At 56.9% G+C, this 25731-nt stretch overlaps 1 protein-coding gene across 5 annotated transcripts; it reads left to right on the forward strand.

Moving 5' to 3' along the window:
* The first annotated feature begins 2794 nt into the window (after positions 1-2794).
* Positions 2795-25170, forward strand: TDRD15 (tudor domain containing 15). Of its 5 annotated transcripts, none has more exons than XR_005660331.1 (5): positions 2795-2853; positions 6966-13241; positions 14254-14291; positions 15003-15050; positions 24982-25025. XR_005660331.1 is itself a non-coding variant. In XM_039913036.1 (5 exons), the coding sequence occupies exons 2-3, from the start codon at positions 6968-6970 to the stop codon at positions 14280-14282; spliced, it is 6303 nt and encodes a 2100-aa protein (XP_039768970.1). In that variant the 5' UTR covers positions 2795-2853; positions 6966-6967; the 3' UTR covers positions 14283-14291; positions 15003-15028; positions 24982-25045. The 5 variants fall into 5 exon arrangements, 4 of the variants coding, with proteins under 4 accessions (XP_039768970.1, XP_028927885.1, XP_039768971.1 ...); XM_039913036.1 differs by having other exon boundaries at positions 15003-15028; positions 24982-25045; XM_029072052.2 differs by lacking the exon at positions 15003-15050 and having other exon boundaries at positions 24982-25170.
* The last annotated feature ends 561 nt before the right edge of the window (positions 25171-25731 follow it).

Below are 25731 nucleotides of genomic sequence, written 5' to 3' on the forward strand. Positions count from 1 at the left end.
AAGAGTTGACCTTTCCGGCCCCCCCCCCTTCCGCCCCAAAACTGAGTTTCCTCTCTGCGCCCAAATAATGATAACGTCGGCACTCGTCGAGCGCCCACCGCGTGCGGACCACCGTTCTAGGCGCCGGGGGAGACGCGGGGCCATCGGGTCGTCCCCCGTGGGGCTCACGGTCGATCCCCGTTTTCCAGGTGAGGTCACCGAGGCCCGGAGAAGCGAAGCGCCTCGCCCGCGGGCGCACGGCCGACGAGCGGCGGAGCCGGGAGGCGGGCCCGTGACCTCCGACTCCGGAGCCCGGGCTCTTCCCGCGGAGCCGCGCTGCTTCCCGAGGGCGGGAAGGCTCCTCTCCTCCCTCCACCCTCGCCGTTCCCGTGGCTGACCCGAGTCCGCCGAGCTCAGGGAAGAGACCATAAATGGAAAATAAAACACACTCGGTGACTCTTCCAATCCCGGCCCCTCGTCCGGCGGGGATCCGGGAGCCGTGAGTCAGAGGCGGCCCGTCCGTCCCCAGCCGAAGGTCGGCGACCGCTCCGGCCGCATCCGCGGTCCCGGAGGGCCGGGGCCGGGGTCCGCGACCCGCCACGTCCGCCGCCGCGGCCGCCGCCGCCCCGGTCCGTCGTCGAATTGGAGGAGCGGCGTGGCTCAGTGGGACGGGCGCAGACTCGGGAGGCAGAGGGCGTGGGTTCCGATCCCGCCCCGCCACTCGTCTGCCGTGCGACCCGGGGCCGGTCGCGCAACCTCTCCCTGCCTCGGCTCCCTCGTCCGCAAATCGGGGATGAAGGCTGCGAGCCCCACGGGGGGACGACCTGATGACCTCGCATCTACCCCGGCGCCTAAGGACGGCGTGGCTCGGTGGAAAGGGCCCGGGCTGGGGAGTCGGAGGTCGTGGGTTCGACGCCCGGCTCCGCCCCGTGGCGGCCGTGTGACTGTGGGCGGGTCACCTCTCTGGGCCTCAGTTGCCTCATCCGGAAGACGGGGATTAACCGTGAGCCTCACGCGGGACGGCCCGATGACCCCGTATCTCCCCCGGCGCTTAGGACGGTGCTCGGCACATAGCGGGCGCTCAACGAATACCAACATCATCGTTATTGATCGGGGGAGACGGACAGACAAGAGCCAGACCCCCCCCCCCCCACGCTGTCTGTGCGGGATCCCCCCACGTCACCGAGGAACCTCCGTCCCGACCTGCCTTCTTTTCTTTAACCTCTGTCTCCTCTTCTAAACTGTAAGCTCGTCGAGGGCGGAGAACATCCTCCTCCTCCTCACTTAGACCGCATCCTGCGCCCCGTCGGAAGCAGCCGCCTTAATTCCCCGCAGGGGCACGCTACCCCAGACGTCTCTCATGGGAAGCAGCGTGGCTCAGCGGAAAGAGCCCGGGCTCGGGAGTCCGAGGTCGTGGGTTCTGACCCCGCCTCCGCCCCTTGTCGGCCGCGTGACTTTGGACGAGTCTCCTCACTTCTCTGGGCCTCGGTGACCTCATCTGGAAAACGGGGATGAAGACTGGGAGCCCCACGTGGGAGGACCTGATCACCCTGTCTCTCCCTCTGTGACCGTGAGGGACAAACTGATGACCCTGTATCTCTCCCAGCGCTTAGGACAGCGCTCGGCATATAGTAAGCCCTTAACAAGTGCCATTATTATCATTGTAATATCTCGAGAGCACTCATCAAGGGCAAATGGACCACAGCGGGAAAGAAATAACCAGAACTACCGGGTGAAACCACACGAGGAGGAAAATCCAGCGAAAGCGAGCAGGCGGCAGATGGGTCACAACGGCGAGCCGAGAGGCTGCCGGTCCAGCCCCGGGGCCCGGAACCGTTCCTCCCTGGGCTCGGCGAGCGGGAACGGTCCCTGCTTCTTCGGCACGAAGCGGCGGGGCTCGGCGGGCAAGAGCCCGGGCTTGGGAGTCCGGGGCTCCGCCACCTGGCAGTTGGGTGACTGTGGGCCAGTCACTCGACTTCTCTGGGCCTCAGTGACCTCATCTGTCAAATGGGATTAACCGCGAGCCTCACGAGGGACGACCCGATGACCCCGTGTCCCCCCCCCCCCGGCGCTTGGAAGAGTGCTCTGCACATGGTGAGTGTTGAATAAATACCGACATTATTGCTATTATTATTACCGCGGCACTTAACACGGTACTTGGCGCATAGTATGCGCTTAAGAAATACCGACATTATCATTATTACCCCGGCACTTAACACGGCACTTGGCACACGGTAAGCGCTTAAGAAATACCGACATCATTATTATTATCATTACCCCCCCGCACTTAACAGTATTTGGCGCATAGTAAGCGCTTAAGAAACACCGACGTTATTAGTATTGTCATTACCCCCGCACTTAACACAGTACTTGGCGCACGGTAAGCGCTTCACGAACACCGACGTTATTATTATTATTATCATCCCCCCGGCACTTGACACGGTATGTGGCACACAGTAAACGCTTAAGAAATCCTGGAGCCGATGGCGGTCAGGGCAGCCCCATCCTCGTTCGTCTCCCGGGTGAGCGGCTTCCCCGCGGGCCCCGCCCTCCCGCGGGAGGCGGCGCGCACGCGCCTGCGCACCGAGCCGCTCCCCCGCCCCCCGCCGCGCAGTCGCCCCGTTGTGCGCCTGCGTCCGCGCCCGCGGAGCTCGTCCGCGCCCCCGCCCCGTTCTGCGCCTGCGCCCGCGGAGCTCGCCCCCGCGGTTCGCCCTCCCCCCCCCACCCCCGGCCCGTTCTGCGCCTGCGCCGGCGCCCGCGGAGCTCGTCCCCGCCCCCCGGCCCCGCCCCCGGCCCGTTGTGCGCCTGCGCCGTGGTGGGCGGGCGCTGGGTGCGCGGGTCCGCGCGGGTCCGTGCGGCCCGGCGGCCTGTTGAGTAAGTGTCGGGGGAACGACCCCCCCCCCCCCCTTTCCCCCAGACCTCAGTTTCCCCCGGCCCCGCCCGACCTTCCAGCGCCCAGCCTCTCCAGCGCTGCCTCAGTTTCCCCCTAGCGCGCCCCACCTCCCCGGCCCGGCCTCAGTTTCCCCTGGCCCGCCCAAGCCTCTAGCCCTCAGATTCTCCAGCGCTGCCTCAGTTTCCCCTAGCCCGCCCCACCTCCCGGCCCGGCCTCAGTTTCCCCCAGCCCGCCCAAGGCTCTAGCCCTCAGATTCTCCAGCGCTGCCTCAGTTTCCCCTAGCCCGCCCCACCTCCCCGGCCCGGCCTCAGTTTCCCCTATCCCGCCCAAGCCTCCGGCCCTCAGATTCTCCAGCGCTGCCTCAGTTTCCCCTAGCCCGCCCCACCTCCCCGGCCCGGCCTCAGTTTCCCCCGGCCCGCCCAAGCCTCTAGCCCTCAGATTCTCCAGCGCTGCCTCAGTTTCCCCTAGCCCGCCCCACCTCCCGGCCCGGCCTCAGTTTCCCCCAGCCCGCCCAAGGCTCTAGCCCTCAGATTCTCCAGCGCTGCCTCAGTTTCCCCTAGCCCGCCCCACCTCCCCGGCCCGGCCTCAGTTTCCCCTATCCCGCCCAAGCCTCCGGCCCTCAGATTCTCCAGCGCGGCCTCAGTTTCCCCTAGCCCGCCCCACCTCCCCGGCCCGGCCTCAGTTTCCCCCGGCCCGCCCAAGCCTCTAGCCCTCAGATTCTCCAGCGCTGCCTCAGTTTCCCCTAGCCCGCCCCACCTCCCGGCCCGGCCTCAGTTTCCCCCAGCCCGCCCAAGGCTCTAGCCCTCAGATTCTCCAGCGCTGCCTCAGTTTCCCCTAGCCCGCCCCACCTCCCCGGCCCGGCCTCAGTTTCCCCTATCCCGCCCAAGCCTCCGGCCCTCAGATTCTCCAGCGCTGCCTCAGTTTCCCCTTAGCCTGCCCCACCTCCCCGGCCCGGCCTCAGTTTCCCCCAGCCCGCCCAAGCCTCCGGCCCTCAGATTCTCCAGCGCGGCCTCAGTCTCCCCTAGCCCGCCCCACCTCCCCGGCCCGGCCTCGGTCTCCCCTTAGCCCGCCCCACCTCCCCGGCCCGGCCTCGGTTTCCCCCGGCCCGCCCAAGCCTCCGGCCCTCAGACTCTCCAGCGCGGCCTCAGTTTCCCCCGGTCTCGCCCAAGCCTCCGGCCCTCAGCTTCTCCAGCGCGGCCTCGGTTTCCCCTCTGGCCCGCCCAAACCTCCAGGGCCCAATCTCTCTTCCTCAGTTTCCCCTAGCGCGCCCGAGCGTCCAACCCTCAGCCTCCCCAGCTTGGCCTGAGTTTCCCCCGGCTCGCCCGAGCCTCCGGCCCTCGGCTTCTCCGGCTCTGCCTCGGTTTCCCCTAGCAGCGTGGCTCAGTGGAAAGAGCACGGGCTTTGGAGTCAGGGCTCATGAGTTCGAATCCCAGCTCTGCCACTTGTCGGCTGTGTGACTGTGGGCGAGTCACTTCACTTCTCCGCGCCTCAGTTCCCTCATCTGTAAAATGGGGATTAAGACTGTGAGCCCCACGTGGGACAACCTGATTCCCCTATGTCTACCCCAGCGCTTAGAACAGTGCTCGGCACATAGTAAGCGCTTAACAAATACCAACGTTATTAGCTCCGCCCGAGCCTCCGGGGCTCAGCCGCCCCAGCGCGGCCTCAGTTTCCCCTTAGCTCGCCCGAGCCTCCCGCGCCCGGCCTCTCCGTCGCCGCCTCGGGTTCCCCCAGCCCGCCCGACCCCCCCGGAGCGGCCTCGGTCTCCCCCGGCCCGCCCGAGCGTCCGGCGCTCGGCCGCCCCGGCGCGGCCTCGGTCTCCCCCGGCCCGGCCTGAGCCTCCGGTCCTCAGCTCCCCGGGGTGGCCTCGGTCTTCCCCGGCCCCGTCGCGTCCCCTCCCGCGCGGCCCCTGCCCTTCCTGCTCCGTGATCGGTCGCTCCGCGAGTCGTGTCCGTTGATTTGTTCGCTGCGGGAGCGGGGTGGCACTGGGCGTCAAAGAACCTGGTTTTTAAAACATTTTTTGAACACTTAGTTTCGGTGCTCAGCGTGCGTCGCTCCCGGGGCTCACGCGTCTTAACCCCCGTGTTACGGATGAGGTCGGACGGGCGCGGAGACGCCAAGTGACCCGTGTGAGGTCACGCGGCAGACGGGCGGGGGAGCCGGGATTAGAACCCGTATCCTCCGGCTCCCGGGCCCGTCCTCTCTCTGCTTCTCCGCTTCAAGGTTTGCCAGAGTGCGCTTCTCTGTACCCTGGGCCGATCGGTCGGCCGTATTTATCGAGCGTTCACTGTCCCGGGCGCTGCGTACAACGATACGGCAGTCACGGTCCCCGCCCACGGTGAGCGTAGGGTCTCGATTGCCCCTCGAGAGTTCTCGTCCACGGCTCTGCCACCTGCCTGCCGTGTGACCTCGGGCAAGTCGCTCGCCTGCCCTCCTTTTCGTCTTTCTCGGCTCTCGGAGGGGGACGGGGTACCTTCCCTCCCTCCCCCGGAGACCGCGGGCCCCACGTGCGTCGGGGACCGTGCCCGACCGGGTTCCCCGCGGCTCAGGGCGCGGTCGCGGGGTTTCGGGGGGGCGGGGGGGGGGGGGGGCCGGCCGCCGGCCGCATCTCGGCGACCCGTGGGGCTGTACGAGGCGCGTCGGGATGGGGGCGTCCTCGGCGAGGCGGAGGAGAGGGCCGACGGGGCCGCCCGGGAGAGGGAGACGCTTCCGGCTCCTAGGGGAGTCGCGTAGTCGTCCGCCGTTGAGAGACGATCGGAAGCCCCCCTCTCGGAGAGCGTTTTTACGGCCTAAAGGGGAGGGAGGACGGCTGTTCGGTCCCCGTTTTCCACCGGAGGGAACCGGGGCCCAGAGAAATGCGGAGGCGCCACGGGCAGGTGGCGGAGCCGGAGTCAGAACCCAGTCGTTCATCGTGACGGTATCTGTTGAGCGCTTACTACGTGCCCAGCGCTGTCCTGAGCGCTGGGGCGGATACAGGGTAATCAGGTCATCCCACTTGGTTCATCCCCCTTTGACAGATGAGGTCACTGAAGCACAGCGAGGTTAAGAGACCCGCCCAGAGTCACGCAGCTGAGAGGCGGCGGAGCCGGGATCAGAACCCACGACCCCCGACTCCCGAGCCCGGGCTCTTTCCGCCGAGCCCCGCCGCCTCGGTGTATCGTTCGGTCGGTTGCGTTTATCGAGCGCCCGTAGTGCTAAGCGCTCGAGAGGGTGCACTGTGACACCGAGCAGACACCTCTGCCCACCTCGAGCTTACGGTCCAGTCACTCGATTCATTCGCTAGTATTCATCGAGCGCTCACCATGTGCAGAGCGCCGTGCTAAGCGCTCGGAATGGACAGTCCGGCCCCCGACGGAGACGGTCCCCGCCCTTCGACGGGCTCACGGTCTGATCGGGGGGAGACGGACGGACGGGAACGACGGCGGCGAGTCGAAATGGAACGGTCTGGAGGGGGAGACGGACGTTGATATAAATGAATGACAGATATGTCCGTCAGTGCCGTGGAGCTGGGAGGAGGGACGGCCGAAAGTGAGAGCCCGTCGCCGGGCGGGGATCGTCTCGACCTGTTGCCGAACCGTACGTCCCGAGCGCCTGGTACGGCGCTCCGCGCGTAGTGGGCGCTCGGTAGATGCGATCGAACGAATAAAGGGAGCGAGCCAGGGTGATGCAGAAGGGAGGGAGAGAAGAGGAAAGGGGGACTTGGTCAGGGAAGGCCTCGCGGAGCAGATGGTAAGGTTTGGAAGCGGGGGAGGGTGGTTGTCGGACTTGAGGAGGGAGAGCGTTCCGGGCCGGAGGTGAGATGCGGGCGAGAGGTCGGCGGCGAGATAGACGAGGTGGAGGAAGAGGGAGAAGGTCGGCGTTGGAGGGGCGCAGCGTGCGGGCCGGGTTGTCGCGGGAGAGCAGCGAGGCGGGCGGGGGCGAGGGGGTTGAGGGCTTCCAAGCTCCCAACCCCCGGTCCTGTGTTTTCGCCCCCCGGCCACTCCGCCTCTCATCGAGGACGGTTGAATGCGATGCGAACGGCCGATGAGAACGACCGACTTCTGACGGAAAAGCTGATCGGGTTTCTTTTCGTTTCTTATTTTTCGCTTCGCAGACATGGATTCCGCGCCTCCGCCGCCGGATCTTTCAGAGATGGATCTGAGGATATGTCACGTAGAGTGTGTCCCTCAGGAAGTTTTAGTGAAGTTTCGGGGGAGGTGCAGACCCGAACGCGAGTTGGACTACCACATATTGCAAAGCGAAATCCAGCACGTCCCCAAAACGCAAGTCGGCGTCGGTATTGGAGAACGGTGTTTGGTCGAAGAGGAGGGGTCGGGGGATTGGCACAGAGGCCGGGTGGTGGAGAAGGTCAACGAGCTCTATAAGGTGGTTCTCGTCGATTGTGGAAAAGAGCTGAAAGTCAGCGGAGCCCGGCTGGCCTCTGCCCACGGCGACCTGTTTCGGCTCCCTCCGAAGATGGCCGTTGGCGTTTTCGCCAACGTCCTCCCAGCGGGGGAGAGGTGGTCCCCCAAGGCCGTCAGTTTCTTCAGGTCACTGGTAGGCCTGCAGGTGAAGGGCCACGCGCAAGCCCTTTCGCCCCGTCAGATCGTTCTCTTCGAGGTCCCCCAAATCAGCGCCCACGTTCTTGAACTGAAGTTGGGGAGGCCGGCGGACGGGGATTCCTTCCGCCTGATCGTGGAGCTGTCGGAAGATTCCCGTCGTGAGCGAGCGCCGGGTTGGTCGCGGCGGAGCTACCCGCCGCCTCAGACTTCGCCGAGCGGCGACGGGGTTTTGCCCGAGTCCCGGCACATCCCCTCCGGTCTCTGGCCACGTTTGTCCGTCGGCGTCGGAATGAGCGCGAGGGTGATTTCTGCCAAAAGTCCGGCCAGGTTTCACTGTCAGCTGCTCCGGTGGCTACCGGAGCTGGAAGCGTTGACCGCGGCCATGACTTCGCATTACGAGGCGGCCGGTAGGGGAAGCGGTCCGTCGCGTGACACCTTCGGGGTCCTCTGTGCTGCGAAGAGAAGGAACGGGCAGTGGCAGAGAGGGATCCTGCAGCGGCTCTTACCGAACGATCAAGTGAAGATATGGTTCCCGGATTTTGGTAGCGGCGAGACGGTGCCCTCAGACCACGTCGAGAAACTGAAACGGGAGTTCCTTTCGGCGCCCTTGTTTTCGTTTCCGTGTTCCCTGTCCTGCCTCCGCGATCCCACCGGGGACACGGTACGTTTGCAGCTGACCCTACTGAAGCAAGCCCTGCTAGGACGGGTCGTGGCCCTTTGCGTCGATGGGTTCGGTGACGACCGTCTGGGTTTCGTGACGTTGCGCCGGCGAGACGTCCCGAGAGGGTCCGAGCGTCTCCGGCGGGAGAATCGGTGCGTAGCGCTGAGTCTCCGGGAGGCCGATGGAAAGCCCACCGACGCTCTGGGAGTCAGCGCGCTCCGTGACCCGGGGAAGATCCCCGTGGACCGTTTCTTTGGAAATGCCTACTGGTCAAGGCCTGAGAAAGACAGCTTAGTGGAATTCGGTCTCCATCTGAAGACGGTAGAGATGAAGGTTGGCTCCACTCACGTGGCTTTTGTAGAGTACGTGTTGAATCCTTCCAATTTCTGGGTTCGGACCGATAGCCATCAAAACGAGTTCCGAGATTTAATGAAAAAGATCGCGGACCTTTATGACTCCCGTGGAGACGAGGAGCTGCTTCTCGAGAAGCCGGAGCCGGGGTCACTGTGTTGTGCGCGGTACGTCAAGGATAGGCATTTCTACCGAGCGGTGGTCACCGGCGTCGTCGGCTGCAAGGCTGACGTTTATTTTCTGGATTTTGGAAATACCGAGTCGGTACCGTTCTACGAGGTGAAAGTGTTGCCGCCGGAGCTGTGTGAATTACCCGCGCTGGCCATGTGCTGTTCCCTGGCCCACGCGTTTCCCGTCGAAGACGTGTGGGTGAAGAACGCGACGGACTTCTTCAGAGCCGCCGTGTTCAACCGGACGCTGCTGCTCCAGGTTGTCGCGAAGAAGGACGACAGGTACGTTGTCGACGTACGGTGCCCGGGAACCTCAGAGGTTGTCAGCGCCGTCACGCTTATGGTGGAGGCCGGATACGCGGAGTATTGGGAGGTAAAGTCCGAGTGCGCGCCGGAAGGTGAAAACGATTACGCGAAATCCGGGTTCGAGCCGGAACCCCCAAAACGTTCATTTAGCCAGGAAAGGTCAGCCACCTCCCGGAGCGATAGTACCGGCGTGCGATCCGCGGGTAGAAAGCGCGGTTCGGACGCGGCAGAGGAAAACACCTCTCCCCTCCCGGAGTTCCCAGGCGGGCCTTCCTCGAGTTCGGTGGATTGTTCTCCCAGAAGCTCTGCACAGTCCCGGGGGGAAAACGAGCCTTTGTATCCCTATAAAGTGTTGGCGTTCGAACCGGGAACGGTCATGGACGTCAGATGCTCCCATTTCTGTTCCCCCGGAGATTTTTCGTGCCAGCTTCTGAGCCGGGTACCCGAGCTGATGTTACTGATGAGAAGAATCCAAGGTTATTATGGCGTTCATCCCGATCCCTATCAGATCGGAGAGGTGGCCTGCGTTGCCAAGAGTGCTCAGGACGGACTCTGGTACCGAGCAGCCGTTACGGCGCCGGTGACCGAGGGAGAGGTGGATGTGGTGTTGGTGGACCGTGGGAACCGCGAAAGGGTTCCGTTGACTGACCTCCGTGCTATGAATCCAGACTTTCTGATTTTGGAGGGCCAGGCATTCACCTGCAGTCTTAATTTAATTGCCCCCGTAAGCACAGAGTCGTTGAAATGGACCAAAGAGGCGTGCGTAGACTTCGGTGACTTCGTTTCTACCAGTGCCGTCTTGACGTGTACCGTCGTCAGCTTGCTTCGTGTGCGGCCGGGCCACTTGTGTAACGTAGTGGATCTGCAGACCCCGTTTGTGAACGTGCGAGAATTTCTTATAAGCCGCGGCCATGCCGAGCAGAGTGTATCTTCCGTCCCCCTTCCGTCGCCGGCCGATCTGTGCAGCTACTCGTTCTCTTCCTTCGGCATAAAACTTGGAAGCGAGGAGGAGGTGTATCTGTCCCACATTTGTAGCCCCCGGAAATTTTACTGTCAGCTTAAAAGGAACAGCGGGAACTTAGACACGATTGCCCGAAAGATCGCGGAGCTCGGCGACCACCCGGGTGGACCGGGATGGGACGGTGACGGCCCGAGGCTGTGCGTCGCTAGATATCTCGCGGATGGTCTTCCGTACCGCGCTTTGGCGACCCCAATAAACTCCTCTTATTTGCTAGTGTTTTTCGTGGATTTTGGAAACGAGCAGATAGTAGAAAGAGACAAATTGATTCCCATTTCCGGGGACTGCCTAGAGTTGCTCTTCACCCCCATGCAAGCCATCAGATGCTACCTGACCAGCCTCAGCCCAGCGGCCATCCCGGTGGAACTCAGCGTCTGGTTTTCGGATAATTTTTTGGGAAAGCCGCTCAGAGCCGTCGTGGTGGCAAAGGATTCGGATGGCCGGCTCGGCTTAGAACTCTTCGATGGGCATCAGCTCCTGAATCAGAAAATTCAGTCCGTGCTTCGTTTCCAAGAGCGCGGGGGCTCCCGTCGGGCGCTGAGTGGCTCTCGGTCGTCCACCCCAGGAAGGCGTGATGCAAGAGAGGATGCGAACGCGGGGCCGAGGGGATGTAAAATCGTTGATTCAGGGGACGAGATGTTCAACCGGTTGTCCGGTGAAGGGAGTCGGACTGACCCTCCCAGTGGTTTTGCAGAAACGGTAGATCACGCAATAGGTCCCAACGCGGCGCGTTTTCAACCCCTGCGGGCGACGGCAGGCTTGGATAAAAGTAAGCCCGACTCGGGAAACCCGGCCAGTCGGCGGGAGGCTCAGTGGCGGCCGAGACGTGGGCATCCGCGGACTGAATCCGGTTCTGCCGGAGAGCCCGATTCCGATGGGACCGGGGAAAAATCTACCTGGGTTTCGACGGAACGCCTCACGGCTGGCGAGCGCCGCTCGGCCCCGCCGGAGGCGAGGGGCGTCGCCCGACCCAAGTACTCCGCCCTTCCTCAACCTGACGTCAACCGGAACGCCAAAGTCGAAGCGTACGTCTCCACCGCCGATGGTCCGTCGAGTTTCTATATTCATCTCGCAGAGCATGAGCCGTTGATCCTTAAACTGGCCGAAGAACTCAACGACGGAGCGATGGACACGGGGCAGGAGAAGTCGGTGGTCGGGCTTGAGGCGGGAGACCTTGTCGCGGCAGAATACGCAGAGGACAACGCCTGGTACAGAGCGGTCATCAGTCGGGTTGTGACGGGGGAATCCTTCGAGGTGGAATTCATTGACTACGGCAACAAGGCGATCGTAAACGTCTCCCAAATCCACACGCTTCCGGGCAAGTTTTTAGCTGTGCCCAGGCTTAGTATCCATTCTGTCCTTAGCGGGGTAGAGGGCGATGAGTTCAGTGAACTGTGCAGCGGCGAAGCTTCGGCGTACTTTTCTGCAAAAGTCAACGACAGACTACTCACCTGCGAATTTTTGCGAGAGCACGCGCAAAAGTGGGAAGTCGATATTTTTTACGACGGGAAGTCCGTCACCGATGACCTTAGGGAATGGATAGCGGGCTCCGAACGTCAGAACACGGCGTCGAAAGGAGCCGGCCCGGTCACGGGTAGGAGAGTGGGGGAAGGAGCAGAAACCCGCGCGGCCGCTCCAGCTCTTAAACCTTCGAAATTGGGGAAGATTCCCAGGGAAGAGATAAAGCCTGGACAGTCAGAGATGGCCCAGGTTCTTCAGGTTTCAAAATTAGGGGGAAACTTCTACGTCAGATTAACCAAAAATGCCCAGGTGGCAGCCGATTTGACATCGTGGGTTGCTAGAGAAGCCGAGGACGGCCGTCCGCTGGCCGCGGAAGAGATCGAAGTGGGCCTGGAGTGTTTGGCGAAATCTGAAGAAACACTGAAGTGGTATCGGGCAACGGTGAAGAACAGGGACTTCAGTAAAGAGAAAATGCTTGTTTTTTTTATTGACCGCGGTACCTTTGAAGTAGTGCCTCTGAAGGATGCAAAGGAACTCAGTAGTGAGGGTAGGACTATTCCAAGACAGGCCGTGCCTTGTAAATGGGTTTGGATGGCGGGTTCGGGAAAGGCATTTGACCTGGGCGTATTGGCTCGCTCTGAAGTCAAAATCCTTTTCCTCAGGTATGTTGACACTGCCTGGGAAGTGGACATTTTGGTCAACGATAAGTCGCTTTTGGAATACTCAAATTCTATTTCTCCAGATGGAAAAAGCAAAAATCGCCGTTCCGCGAAGGCCCCGCCCGGGGATCCCGAGATACTTGTCACGTCTGTCAGCGGAAATTCAGTTAAGTGGGCCGGGCTCCAAAGGGGCGAGCGATATCTAGGGTTTGTGACTGTTGTTTTCGACCCATCCGACTTTTGGATTCAACTAGAAGACTCGTTTGACACCATGAGAGCGCTGTTTACGATGCTGTCTGACTTACCCCCGGATTTACCGACTTTGCCTCAGGACCTGGTGGTTACCGGTTCCAGTGGCTTGATCAGGTTCGGATGTTTCGATCAGTGGAATAGGGTAGAAATTTCTAAAGTCTCAGATAAGTCTGTGGAACTCGTATTCATCGACTATGGATTTTTTGCGTGCATCCCTCGCTCGGATCTGGCTCATCTTAAGGTGGTGCCCAGGGGACTTAGGTATTTACCGCGATTGACTTATCCCTGCGCCTTATACGGTGTGGTGCCTGCCATGGGTAAACGTTGGAGCGAAGAAGCCAGAGTTCTCTTTCGAGGTCTTCTGAGTAAACCAAACCTGACTTTCCAGATGAGGGGATATAATTTAGGAATGAAACTGCAAGTAGACGTTTCGCACGAGCGGAGCAGCGTAGCCGAGAGGTTAGTCGCGGCTGGTCACGCGGTTTATTCCGCGGATCTTGTGGTTGGCCGTCAGCCTTCTGAAGTGCCTCGTGATCCGAAGACTAAAGGTTTTAGGCGGTTATTCGAGGGAAGGTACAGTCCCGATGAAAACGGACTCTCGCCGTGCTCCGAGAAGGAACCTCCACGGCCGGGGATTTTTAAAATCCAACAGGAGGATGTCCGGGAGAACTGCTCCAGTGAACGGTTGCATTTCGGAAGCGTAAGCGCACAGAGGAAAACGCATCATAGAAAACACGAGTCCGGAAGCGCCTCGGAAGTGGCGTCCTGTGAAGGAGCTGGGAGTCTGGAACCCTGCGATGATTCGAAGTGTGAAATCAGTAGCCGTGAAAATTCCAAGGAAGACCCCCCGTCCGGAGAACGATGGGAGGCGTTCAATATGAGTGACCCCGAGACCGAAACGACGGCCTTCGATGTCGAGGAAGAAACGGCATCGAAAGAATGGACCGAGGGTGAGTAAAATGCTTTGATCTAGAGCCTGGTAGACGTTCAGCAGCCTGTTTTTGTTTTGGAAAGTCGGTCCTGTTAGAGCGTTAAATACAGAAGGAGTCTAGGCAGGTTGGAGGTTATGATACTATAGTCGGGCATACGATTAAACTGCGTAAATCAAATTAGCGAGGCCCTACAAGTCCAGGGCGCGGGGGAATGCTACGGGCAAGTAAAAGTTTTAACGGTGTAATTCTCAGCGATGCTATCGCTATTTAGACTACTGATATTTATGTGCGTGAGCGTGTCGTGTGCAGAACATCGTACTAAGTGCCGGGGAAGAATGCACTAGTGGGAATTCGACTCCGTCCCCGTGCGTAATTTGGGCATAACTGAAGAAAATGCTGCCGGCCGAGGTCACTAACAAAGGCTGCCAACACATTTGAACCTCTCGGTCCAAAGGGGTGAATTAAGAAAAGCTTGTGTCTTTTAAGTTCCCTAGAGATCAGTTGTTGAACCGAATTTCTTTTCCCGTTACCTCTCCTCTTTGCCACCCAGTGGTTGGATTGGCTAGAGAGAAAGGTGGGTTGTTTTTGTTTTTCGGGGACTTCTTCTTTTGGCGGCAGGGGGAGGCGTGGGTGGGGCCAACAGTTCTTCAGTTTGATTTCCTTTTTTTCCTTCATAGTTTTTTTGAGAACTGTATTTTGTCTACCTGTGAACGGGGCTAACGCCGCCATTTCTGTGATGGTAAATGCTCTCGTAGTTGAAGAGACTTGAAGGTATAGAGGAAAAACACTCGAGTTTCCACGATGATGATGTTGGGTATAATTATATAATCACACGTTTAGGTGCAGATAATCAGGAGGTACTCCTGGTATGTACCTAATTAGTAATTCCTCATCTCATCCTACCTCATTCAACTCTATCAATCGATTGAGAAAAGAATTTGAAAACTTCGAAAAAATGTCAAGTGTAGCATTAATTTGCCTAGTGCCCTTCAATCAGAATGAATTGATTTTCTGTTAATTGATGTTGTAGGTTCCTACGGATTGGAGACCCCTTTCTAACACGTGCAGGTAATTCTCTTTTGTAAGTTATTTCTTTGGAAACTTTTCCTACATATAGACAGTGTGGACTACGGGAGAAATTAATTCACATAGCATCGCTTTTTAGGCTTTTGACTAGGGACGTGAGCGGTCTGAAAATCAAGTCTCGTGTCTCTGGCTGCACGTACAGCTACGGTTGTCTAAGTAGTTCTTAGAAAATGGTGCAAGTGATGGTGAAAACTACAGAGAGGGTCGGTCGGTGGGAGTAGCGGGGGCTTGTTTAGAAGAGCAAGAACTAGTAATAAGTGTGTTACGCTAAGGGTGCAGAATAGTTTGGTTGACTTTGAATTTAGTGTTTTCCTCTCCACGATTTTGGTTCAGTAAACCAAACAAATGTCGCAGGTTCTCGTGAGACATTCTCCTTCACGTTAGAGAGAGGTAAGTGTATCTGGCCCGGTCACAACAACGAAAGGGTTTCCGTCGTAAATTTCAGTGGAGAGAGAAAAATGGGTTCATTATTATCGGTGTATTTGGTAAGCGCTTACTTTGCATCAAGAACTGTTCTAAGTGCTGGGGTAGATACAAGGCGGTCGGGTTGCACAGCCCCGGATCCTCAAGGGAAGAACGGGTATTCGGTCCCTGTTTTATAAATGTGGAATCCGGGGCATGGAGATATATAATGTGCTTTTATTATTGGAGCCGTGAACAGAAGCCTTTAACGTTCTTTCTTGCATTTTTTAGGCCGCTGCATTCGTCCTAGGGCACCGGTAGGTCCCGATAACCTCTTAGGTAAAAAAAAAATATCTTTCAGAACAAAATTCCCCCAAATATTCCAGTGGTTTAGCCCTTTGAAACATGCCAAAAATGCGATGATACGGATCGTGGTACAGTCTGGAACGGTCATACGGATGCTCTAGATATGATTTAGATCGGGTCTCAACGGCAGTTCTCCACACCCATCTCCCCATCTCCCCCTCTTTTTTAGCCACTTTTATGCTTGGATTAAATTGGAGTAAAATGCAGTTTTTCCATCCGTATCCTATTTGAAATTTTGTAGATTACGAATGATTATCTTTTCTGTAGAGAAGCCTACATTTCTTGAAGTAGTTCATCTACGTCTGGCATCAGGTGATCTTAATTTTATACTTTTGATCTGCTTCATCCAGATCGATCAGCGATGTTTATTGAGTGCTTTTGTGTGCTAAGCTTGGGGGTACAGTACAGTAGAATGGGTAGGTGCGATGTCTGCCCACAGGAAACTTAGAACCTACCTAGACTGTGAGCCCACGTGGGACAGGGCCTGGGTCCAGACTCGTAGCCTTATATCTACACCGGTGCTCTGAACAATGCTGAGCACGTAGTTAGCATTTAGGAAATGCCAGACAGGGGCAGACAGACATTGAAATATATTCCAAATAGGGAAATAATCGAGTGTAAAATGCGTTTGCCAGGGCTTTGGGGTGGGGGTGAATATCCGTCCGGGGCCTTTGCTGAATTTACTACTCCACCTACAGCCTCCGTCGTCCTTAATAATAATAATAATAATAATAATAATGATGTCGCTTGACTTCTCTGTGCCTCAGTTACCTCATCTGTCAAATGGGGATTACCCGTGAGCCTCACGGGGGTATTTGTTAAGCGCTCACTATGTGCCGAGCACCGTTCTAAGCGCCGGGGCAGAGGCAGGGCCATCAGGTCGTCCCACGTGAGGCTCGCCGGTAATCCCCATTTGACAGATGAGGTCACCGAGGCCCAGAGAAGTGAAGTGACTCGCCCACGGTCACACGGCTGCCAAGTGGCAGGGCCGGGAGTCGAACCCATGACCTCTGACTCCGAAGCCCGGGCTCTTTCCACTGAGCCGCGCTGCTTCTCTAGGTTATAGGTCGTGAAAGGGAATCAGGCGCTTCATTAAATCTAGTGGTAATAGAACCTCCCATGTAATTCTTGGACATCACAATCATCACTTCCGCAAGAGACATCACAGCCTCCTTACCGTCGTCATAATCTTCCGTCGAAGGCTACTGTTGATGAAATCACCCGATCTTGCACCTGCGCTCAACAGACTCTTCACCTGTCTGTGACTCAAATCAACCAATCATATCTACTGAGCGCTCCTTTTTGCGGAGCACTGTACTGAATGCCCGGGAGAGCACGATACAGCGGAGTTGGTAGACGTATTCCCTGCCCACAGGAAGCTTACTCCTCCTCACCTGGCCCAACTTGTATCCGCGAATTTTCTCAGCCAACTCCAGACGGACAGATCTGGAACTGGCGTGGGCTCTGCCCGTTCCCCGTTGTAACGGGAGGCTGGCCCAGATGATGATGATGACAACGTTAATGATGTTGGTATTTGTTAAGCGCTTACTACGTGCCGAGCACTGTTCTGAGCGCCGGGGGAGATACGGGGTCGTCGGGTCGCCCCACGCGAGGCTCACCGTCAATCCCCATTTTCCAGATGAGGGAACCGAGGCCCAGTGAAGTGACTCGCCCACAGGCAGACGGCTGACCGGTGGCAGGGCCGGGATTCGAACCCATGACCTCCGACTCCCGAGCCCGGGCTCTTCCCACTGAGCCACGCCGCGATAATAACGGCATCCGCGATGTTTGCTAATCGCTTACTCCGTGAAAAGCACTGTAGCGAGCACTGGAGTAGATTCAGAACAACCCGGTTGGATGGAGTCCCTGTCCCACTTGGAGTTCGTGGGCTACGGGAGGGGAGGGAACAGGCATCTGTTCCCCGTTTTTCAGATGAGGAAGCCGAGGCACGGAGAAGTTAAATGCCTCGTCGAACGGCGCGCGGGCGGTAAGTGGCAAGGTGAAGATCAGAACCCAGGTTCTCGGACCCCCGGGACCCGTGGTCTCCCCATCAGTAATGTCGGTGGTCGTTAAGCGCTTACCGCGTGCAGAGCACCGTTCCAAGCGCCGGGGTAGACGCAAGGGAATCGGGTCGTCCCGCGTGGGGCTCCCGGTCTTCATCCCCGTTTTACAGATGAGGTCACTGAGGCACAGAGAAGCGAAGTGACTTGCCCACGGTCACACGGCTGACGAGCGGTGGAGCCCGTATTCGAACCCAAGACCTCCGCTTCGCATTAGGCCATTAGGCCAGGCCACTTCGCGGGGCGTAAGGGCCCACTTCGGGGAAAGGTTTTGCCGACGCTGGGGAGCAAGCCGTATCTCAGAAACCAAGTAAAAGATATTCCTTTTCCAAGTGTGACTGCGCTTCTCCCGATCCGCTCCAGGGTCCCGGCAGGGCCGGGGATGACTTGGGGAGCGCTCAGGAGATGGGGCGTCATTCGGGGAGCCCTCGCCCACGGGAGGCCCACCCGTTTTCTCCCTACTTATTTCCCCCTCCCTAACGAAGGACAACCCGTCTTTTCCTAGGCTCACAGAAGCTTTGGCCAGGTCTCCCACCCAGGCGCACCGAAAGCCCGTCAGAGGGCGGGGACCGTCTCCGTCTGTCGCCATTCCAAGCGCTTAGTACAGTGCTCTGCACATAGTAAGCGCTCAGTAAATACTTTCCAATGAATGAAATACCTGACCCTCAATTGGCTGCAGATATTTGGCTCAGGATGGGTAGATTTTGAGTATGCAGGTTTGCCTGCATGGGAAACACTGTGGCCTAGTAAACGAGCACGGGCCCGGGAGCCAGAGGACCCGGGTTCTAGGTCCAGTTCCCCCAACTTGCCCGCCGGCTTCCCTGCACCTCAGTTTCCTCGACTGCAGAACGGGATTAAACCCTCCTCCCTCCAGTTTAGAGTGTGAGTCCGATGTCGGGCAGGGACCGCGTCCGAAAGAATGATCTTTTATCTACCCCCGGGCTTAATCCGGTGCCTGGTAGGTAGTAAACGTTTAACACACGCCATAGTTAGGGAAGCAGCGCGGCTCAGTGGAAAGAGCCCGGGCGTGGGAGTCAGAGGCCACGGGTTCGAATGCCGGCTCGGCCGCTTGTCAGCCGTGTGACTTTGGGCAAGTCACTTCACTTCTCGGTGCCTCGGTGACCTCATCTGTAACATGGGGATGAAGACCGTGAGCCCCTCGTGGGGGAACCTGACTCCCCTGTGTCTACCCCAGCGCTTAGAGCGGTGCTCGGCACATAGTAAGCGCTTAACAGATGCCAACATTATTATAGGTAATGAATTCGTCACCCCCCCTTCCTGTTAATGCCAAACCCATCAGCTTCCTTGTCTGTATGAGTTCATTAATGTATTCACCGGCATCTGTGATGCATAAGTTAGCTCACTTTTAACCGGTGTATTTTTATTTGTCTCTAACTACTATCTCTTCCGTTAAATCGTAGCTCCTTGAGAGTGGGGACCGCATCTTTTATCTTGTATATTCCACGGTCTGTTACCACGTTCTCCACAGAGTGTGTGTGTGTATATATTATATATTATGTTAACGAAAACCAACATTATTATTATTTTTATGTATACATGGGGGCGTGTGAGGGAGGCAGACTTTTGGGCTCAAAAATAGTGATACCGAAAGTGAGATTTTAATAATAATAATAATAATAACGTTGGTATTCGTTAAGCGCTTACTATGTGCAGAGCGCTGTTCTAAGCGCTGGGGGAGATACAGGGTCATCGGGTTGTCCCACACGAGACTCACGGTCTCGATCCCCATTTTCCAGATGAGGTCACTGAGGCCCAGAGAAGTGAAGTGACTTGCCCACAGTCGTTCAGCGGACAAGCGGCGGAGCCGGGATTCGGACCCATGACCTGTGACTCCCGAGCCCAGGCTCTTTCCACTGAGCCACGCTGCTTCTCCCAGCGTGGGCCCGAGTCCCCAGGGACTAAAGTACGACCGTCACTTCCTTGACGTGTGCTCGGGCTGCAGTATCACACGCCGTTCTTAGCGGTTAGTTGCCATTTCATTTCTCCCTCCTGGCGTCCCGGCCTCCTCGACGCTTTCACTCCCGGAGAGGCTGATCATTTCCGATGGCCGCGTGTCACACCGATCCGTCTTTGGAAACTAACTGCTGCCGCTCCGCGTCGTGAGAGATTTTCTTTCACCGGGTCCTTAAAAGGGTGATTTTGGGGCACGCCATCTGTGGTTTACCCATTCCGGCTCACAGCGGTTTTATTTCCCATCAAGCTACCCTATCGGAGAACCTCCGCGGTTCAAGGAAGATCCATCAACGTGGCTACGTGACCCGTGTAATTGGGTAATTTCTTAAATGGTAGTTGTTAAGCCCTTCCCAGGTGCCAGGTGCTGTATTAAGCGCTGGGGCAGGTACAAGGTAGGCAGGTTGGACGCAGTCCCGGTCCCACGTGGGCTCACGGTCCCCATTATACAGATGAGGCAACTGAGGCGCGGAGAAGTGAAGTGACTTGCTCGAGGCCACCCAGCAAGCAAGTGGCAGAGCTGGGATGAGGACCCGGGTCCTTTCGACTCGCGGGCCTAACCGCTAGGCCACGCTGCTTCTCTGATTGTGGTTAAAAACGAGGTACTCGACTTTGGGTTAGGAACCGTCCTCCCATTTATAGCAGTTGTTTCTAGGGGAAATTAGCTCCGCAGAATTTGGCTTTAGATTAGGAGCCCCGTGCGCGATGGCGATCGAGAGAAGCAGCGCGGCTCAGTGGAAAGAGCCCGGGCTTTGGAGGCAGAGGTCATGGGTTCGACTCCCGGCTCGGCCACCTGTCGGCCGTGGGACCGTGGGCGAGTCACTTCACTTCTCTGTGCCTCGGTTCCCTCATCTGTAAACTGGGGATGAAGACCGTGAGCCCCACGTGGGACCACCTGATTCCCCTGTGTCTACCCCAGCGCTTAGAACAGTGCTCTGCACATAGTAAGCGCTTAAATGCCGACCTTATTATTATTATTGGGTCCATCTTGATTATCTTCTAACTCAGCACCCAGAACGGTGGTTGGCACGTAGTAAGAGCATATCGAATAATAATAATAATGATCATAATGGGAGCCTGTTCTCTTCAGGACAATTTTCGGGATGGACTCAAGATAAAAATCAAAGTACTGACGTTGGTCCTGCCTGTCTCACGGTCAGCCGAATGCGGCGTCAGCTCATCTCTGTAGAGGCGGAGCAGGAGAATATAAAAGTCGGAGACTGGAATCATAGTAGGCGTCCTTCAGTTGGAAGATGACACTGATAATGGTTAGAGCGAGTGTCTTGGAGAGAGAGTCGCTTGCGCTCGTGTGTAGTTCGTCCGGGAAAATTCAGCTGTCCACCTTTTCTGCCTCCTTCCCAAGCCCCGTTTTGCCGACCGGGGCGGGCAGGAGGCAACCGAACCTGTTGAGCTAACCGCGTAAGAGTGCAGGAGATTCTCTTGCCGTTTTGGCATCTGGTTGCGAGAAAGGCACTTCCTCCTGCCAGGAAGGAGGTGGTGGCATGCGCTGAGTCCTCCGTGCTTTCCCATTCGGTCCTCCCGGGCCCGGTGAGATGCTTCGCGAGGCGGCCGGAAGGGAGAACGGGACAGAACGGCAGGGCAGCGTCACGGGAGAGCGACGGCAACTAGCCAACACGCCGCCCTCGGCCATTGGTAGATTACCGCTGAGGATGGTATTTTCTTGTAAAAGCGAGGTATGAAACAAGAAGCCCCTCTTTGCCCCACAGGAAGGCCAACGGGATCAAAAAATTGCCCTCCCCGCAACTTGACAGGGCAGAGCTGGGAAGCCACGGGAGCATCAGATCGCGGCACACGCTGGCAGGGCGGTTATTTCAGCGGCCAGCACCGCGGCCCTAGAGCATCCTTCTTCCCCTGGATGGATTCGGGGGACCCGATCGCGGCCGTCGTCTGCCCGCGACGCCCCTTCCCTCCTTGTCATGCGCCGCTCTGATGGGGAAGAGACCTCTCCCGAATCAGGGAAGCATCCGGATCCCACCCGCGGAAGCCCTTCTTCGGCCGGCCGCGCAGCCTTACCCGGTGCCGTGATACGGAATCCGCAGCTGGGCCGGACCGCCTTTTACGCCGTTCCTTCTAGCTGGTGGGTTCTCACCGTCCCGCGAAGCCTTGGGCATAGTACGAAAGAGGCGATTGTAGATGGGAAAGATCGGGGCGGAAAAATGGTTGAAAGACCCACCCACACTCTGCCCCGCGGTGACTCGGAAACCAGGAAGGCGGCGGGGGGGAGGGGATGACGATTGGACCTCCGCTGAGCCGATCTGGCCCATCCATTTTATCGTTCGTCTCCTTGCACAGTCGTACGGTCCGTATTTGCCCACATATCTGGAGCCGGATCATCGGGACAGCAGAGGGGCCGAAGGCTGGCAGTCAGAATAACGAGCGTTGACGTCTCTGGCCTGCGGCGGGCATCCGATCGGTAAAGGTTTATTTTTGATGCAGGAAATTCTGCTCCTTTAAAGGTTATACGGAGGTTAACATTAATCGTTTAAACGCGTAATATTTTCTCATCGGTTGCGATTTAAGTACACTCACGTGGACTATATTGTACTTTTCTCACAAAACACATTTGCTTTTCTTGAGTCTTGGAAATGCATGAATGGACTTCACATCATTTCCTTCGGGACAGTACTTCAGGTAGAAGTCTTTGACATAAAACTGTATTTTCCTGAAAGCACTCGACAGTACTCATTGGGATATAGCAGTAGGTCACCAATTAAAGAATGCCTCGGACTAACGGTACTTACGGAATTGCTGCAGGCCGACTCGAGCCAAGCATAGTGACGACATAAAGAGATCAGATCGCGGGAAAACGGGTATTTAATCCCCCATTTACAGATGACTAAACTGGGGCCCAGAAAAGAGAAGTCACTTGCCCCAAATCAATCCATCGATCCTATTTTCCGAGCACTTCCTTTGAGCATTCATTCAGTCGTATTTACTGAGCGCTTACTGTGGGCAGAGCACTGTGCTAAGCGCTTGGAAAGCCACGGGGACAAGCGGACCACTGTACTCGGGTGCGTACACCGTAGCAGAGTTGGTAGACGTGTTCCCTGCCCACGAGGAGCTTACCGTCTAGAATGGGGAGAAAGACATTCAACTAAATCCCGACTCTGCCCCTTCTCAGCTGTGGGACTGTGGGCGAGTCACTTCGCTTCTCTGTGCCTCAGTTCCCTCATCTGTAAAATGGGGGTGAAGACGGTGAGCCTCACGTGGGACGACCTCATTCCCCTGTATCTACCCAAGCGCTTGGAACAGTGCTCTGCACGGAGTAAGCGCTTACAAATACCAACATTATTATTATTAAATCATGACTGTGTACGTAAGTACCGCGGGACTGAGGTTGGGGTGAATAAAGGGTACAGATCCACGCACGATGGCCACGCAGAAGGGAGAGGAAGTAGGGGAAACGAAGGCTTAGTCGGGGAAGGCCTCTCGGAGGAGTTGCGCTCTCGAAGACGGGGAGGGCGATCGTCTGTCGGACGTGATGGGGGAGGGAGTTCCAGGCCGGAGACAGGATGTCGGGCGAGGGTCCGGCAGTGAGACGGGCGACGTTGAGGTACAGGGAGTAGGTTGGCTTTTAGCGGAGCGAAGTGTGTGGGCTAGGTGGTCCTAGGAAATCAGCGTGGTGGTAAGTAGGGGGCAAGATGATCCAGTGCTTTAAAGCCAACGGTGAGGCGTTTCTGTCTGACGGGGAGGTGGATGGGGACCGCTGAAGAGCGGGAAAAAATGGACCGAACAGAGTCACACGGGAGGCACGCGACGGAGCCGAGATCCGAGCCCGGGTCCCCCCACTCTGTCCTACTCTCTCTCCGCCCGGCCGTGCTACGTTCCCAAGGGGTGAAAGAAAGGGAAACTACGCTAGTGGACAGGGAATACTTTCTGGAGATGAGTGGGTCCGGAACTGCGTTTTGGCGGTGACGGATCGGACGGGGGGAAGCTGAGAAAAGACCGTCCGTGCCGGCCGAAGCTTCTTGGCAGGAGGTGATTAAAAAAAAAAAACCGACAGCACTAGCTAGATTGGGATAGAAGTCGAATAGGAAACGCGGGCAGGATCGGGGAGGTGGCTGGTAGCTTTGAAGCTGCAATCGTGTTTTTATGAAGAGGGCGGTGGTAGATCGTCTAGGAGAAAAGTGACAAAGAAGTCTCCCATTTAAAACATTTGGCTTGGTTTTTCTGCCGTCTTTCGTGTCGTGACTCCTAAATGAATGGTTCTAATCGCGTTACTGCCCGTGGTCTTCAAACACGGAGTCGCAACTCTACGGACACCTCGTGTGATGTGTGAGTGGGATTCCCTCCCGCGGTGGCATGAGAAGCAGAGCGAGACCTAATTTAGCCAGCGGGGTTTAGGTTGATTTGACTCGATTGTCATTTGGGCAGAGGGAAAGAAAATTCAAGATACCAGCCGTGGTCCGTGATGATTCCTGTTGGCGAGTGTCAGTTGTGTGTCGACCGGACCTCCCAACACCCACAACCCACTGGATTCTAGGCCTTTAATGGCGGCGCGAAAAACTATATCGCCCCGCAAAGCAGGTCACACCACTGGCGGGAACTGTCAAATGAGAAGCGACGCGGCCTAATCAGTAGAGCGCAGGACTCCACCGCGCGTCGGCCGTTGTGACCTTTGACAGGTCACTCGACTCTCTGTTTCTGTTACCTCATCTGTAAAATGGGCAGTGAGGCTGTGAACCCCACGCGGGCCGCGGACCGTGTCCGACCTGATAAGCTTGTATCTCCCGAGCGCTCGGTATAGTGCCCGGCCCAGAGTAAGCGCTTAACAAGTACCATAGAAACAAAACATAAAAAACCAACCCTGAGGAGAGAGACCTTGGTGTGTACTCATTTCGCAAAAGTACACCACTTCTGTGTGTGTTTGTGTGGCCGAGATGGCATTAAGTAGGGTCGCGGTTGTGTTTTTAAGGCACTGACCTACTGAGGCTCTGCAGAAAAGGGAAAGCCTTTGAAACACATATTGTGCTTCTTGAAAGCTCTGTAATGGGAGAGAGCAGTGGCTCTCTGGTGTTATAAAATCAGATGATCTCATTGCAGAGAAATAGGAGAATGATTTTCGGAAGCATTTGTTCTATTGCGGCATTTGTATACGTGGCAACTGGCCCCACCAGATGGTAGCGGAAGAGTCTTAGAAGAAGGGGAGGCGACCACGGAGGCCTAGGGGGAGGGAAAATGAAAAAAAGTTGAGCGGCGATGAGGACGGGGGCAACTTGACGTCATCGGGAAAGTAGTAATCTTGGTATTTGTTGAGCGCTTACTATGTGCAGAGCGCCGTTCTAAGCGCCGGGGTAGGTACAGGGTAATCAGGTCGTCCCACGTGAGGCTCACGGTTAGTCCCCATTTTCCAGATGAGGGAACCGAGGCCCAGAGAAGTGAAGTGACTCGCCCACAGTCACACAGCTGCCAAGTGGCAGAGGCGGGGATTCGAACCCGTGACCACTTTCGGGATTCAGAAACGTCAGAAGCCCCGAGAGGACAGCGCCGGGGGCCACTGGCCACTGGGAAAGGTGGAATTAGTTAAAGGTGGATGCGAGAGAGCCCTTGGAAGACTAGATCTCGAAGAACCGAGGAGAGAGCCAACCTTGCTGGGGGAACTCATTCCCACCCGCCACTTCCCTGCCTGCCTCCCTATATCCTCTGACCCGCCTCGGAAACTCCGGAACGCCAACCTGGAATCCTTGCCGTATTAGTAGAGTCGGCAATAAACTGCTGTCGTTCTTTTTCACTTGAGGTTTGAAGTATAATAGGAAAAAAAAAAATGCTTATCGTCTTAGCCAGGGTATCGATTTAACGGTAGCCGTTGGAAACTTAAACTCCCCATAAACTATGTGTATCTTCTTTCCTAGGTATCAGGTCGGAACAGCTTTCTACAGTTTGAGGGACTGGATCGTATGGAAAATCCCACTTAACTGGACTGGACCTCCGGAATTACAATCGCTTTTTGGAGCACATTACCTAGTAATGTTGGATTGAAAATAATCTTGGTTAAATATAAAAATAAAGCTGAAACTGCCGCCGACCGTCTGAAGTAAACAGTTTTGAAGCAACAGTCTGTACCCTGCCGGTTCGTACCTTGGGTAGTGTTTTGTAATCCCTTGCTCGAAAGGTGTTTTATTATCGTCCACCGGACATCTGTTACGTTATTTTGACGGTTCCAGAAATAGACGGCCCGTACATTTACTGTCAGTGCTGTCGAAGAAGAATCCCGTGGAGGCTGTATCGCAGAATGTTTTAAGATGTGCTCGGAAAGCTAGATTCACAATGAAGTCGAGCGTGTTTGTTCCTGAGTGGCGGGACCGTGATCGGACTGGAAAACCGATCAATCCCGGGCAAGTAATGACTCTATCGGTTAACAGACAAATCCTTCGAAAAGTTTAAATGCGAGATGTTGTTGTTCGGTGTAGTGCCGGGGACCCTTTCATTCTGGTTTCTGTAGGCGTATCAGAAATACGTAGGTCATTTTGGACCGCATAAACATATCCGGTAGCCCACTCACCCAGCTATTGAAACGTTGGAAAATTGACAGTGCTGTTGAAGATATCCTTCCCTCGGGAGGATTTCTGTGCAGAATACCGCGTTTCACGGATCGGTAATAT

The sequence above is a fragment of the Ornithorhynchus anatinus genome, chromosome 9 (assembly GCF_004115215.2).
Source record: "Ornithorhynchus anatinus isolate Pmale09 chromosome 9, mOrnAna1.pri.v4, whole genome shotgun sequence".
Lineage (NCBI taxonomy): Eukaryota > Metazoa > Chordata > Mammalia > Monotremata > Ornithorhynchidae > Ornithorhynchus > Ornithorhynchus anatinus.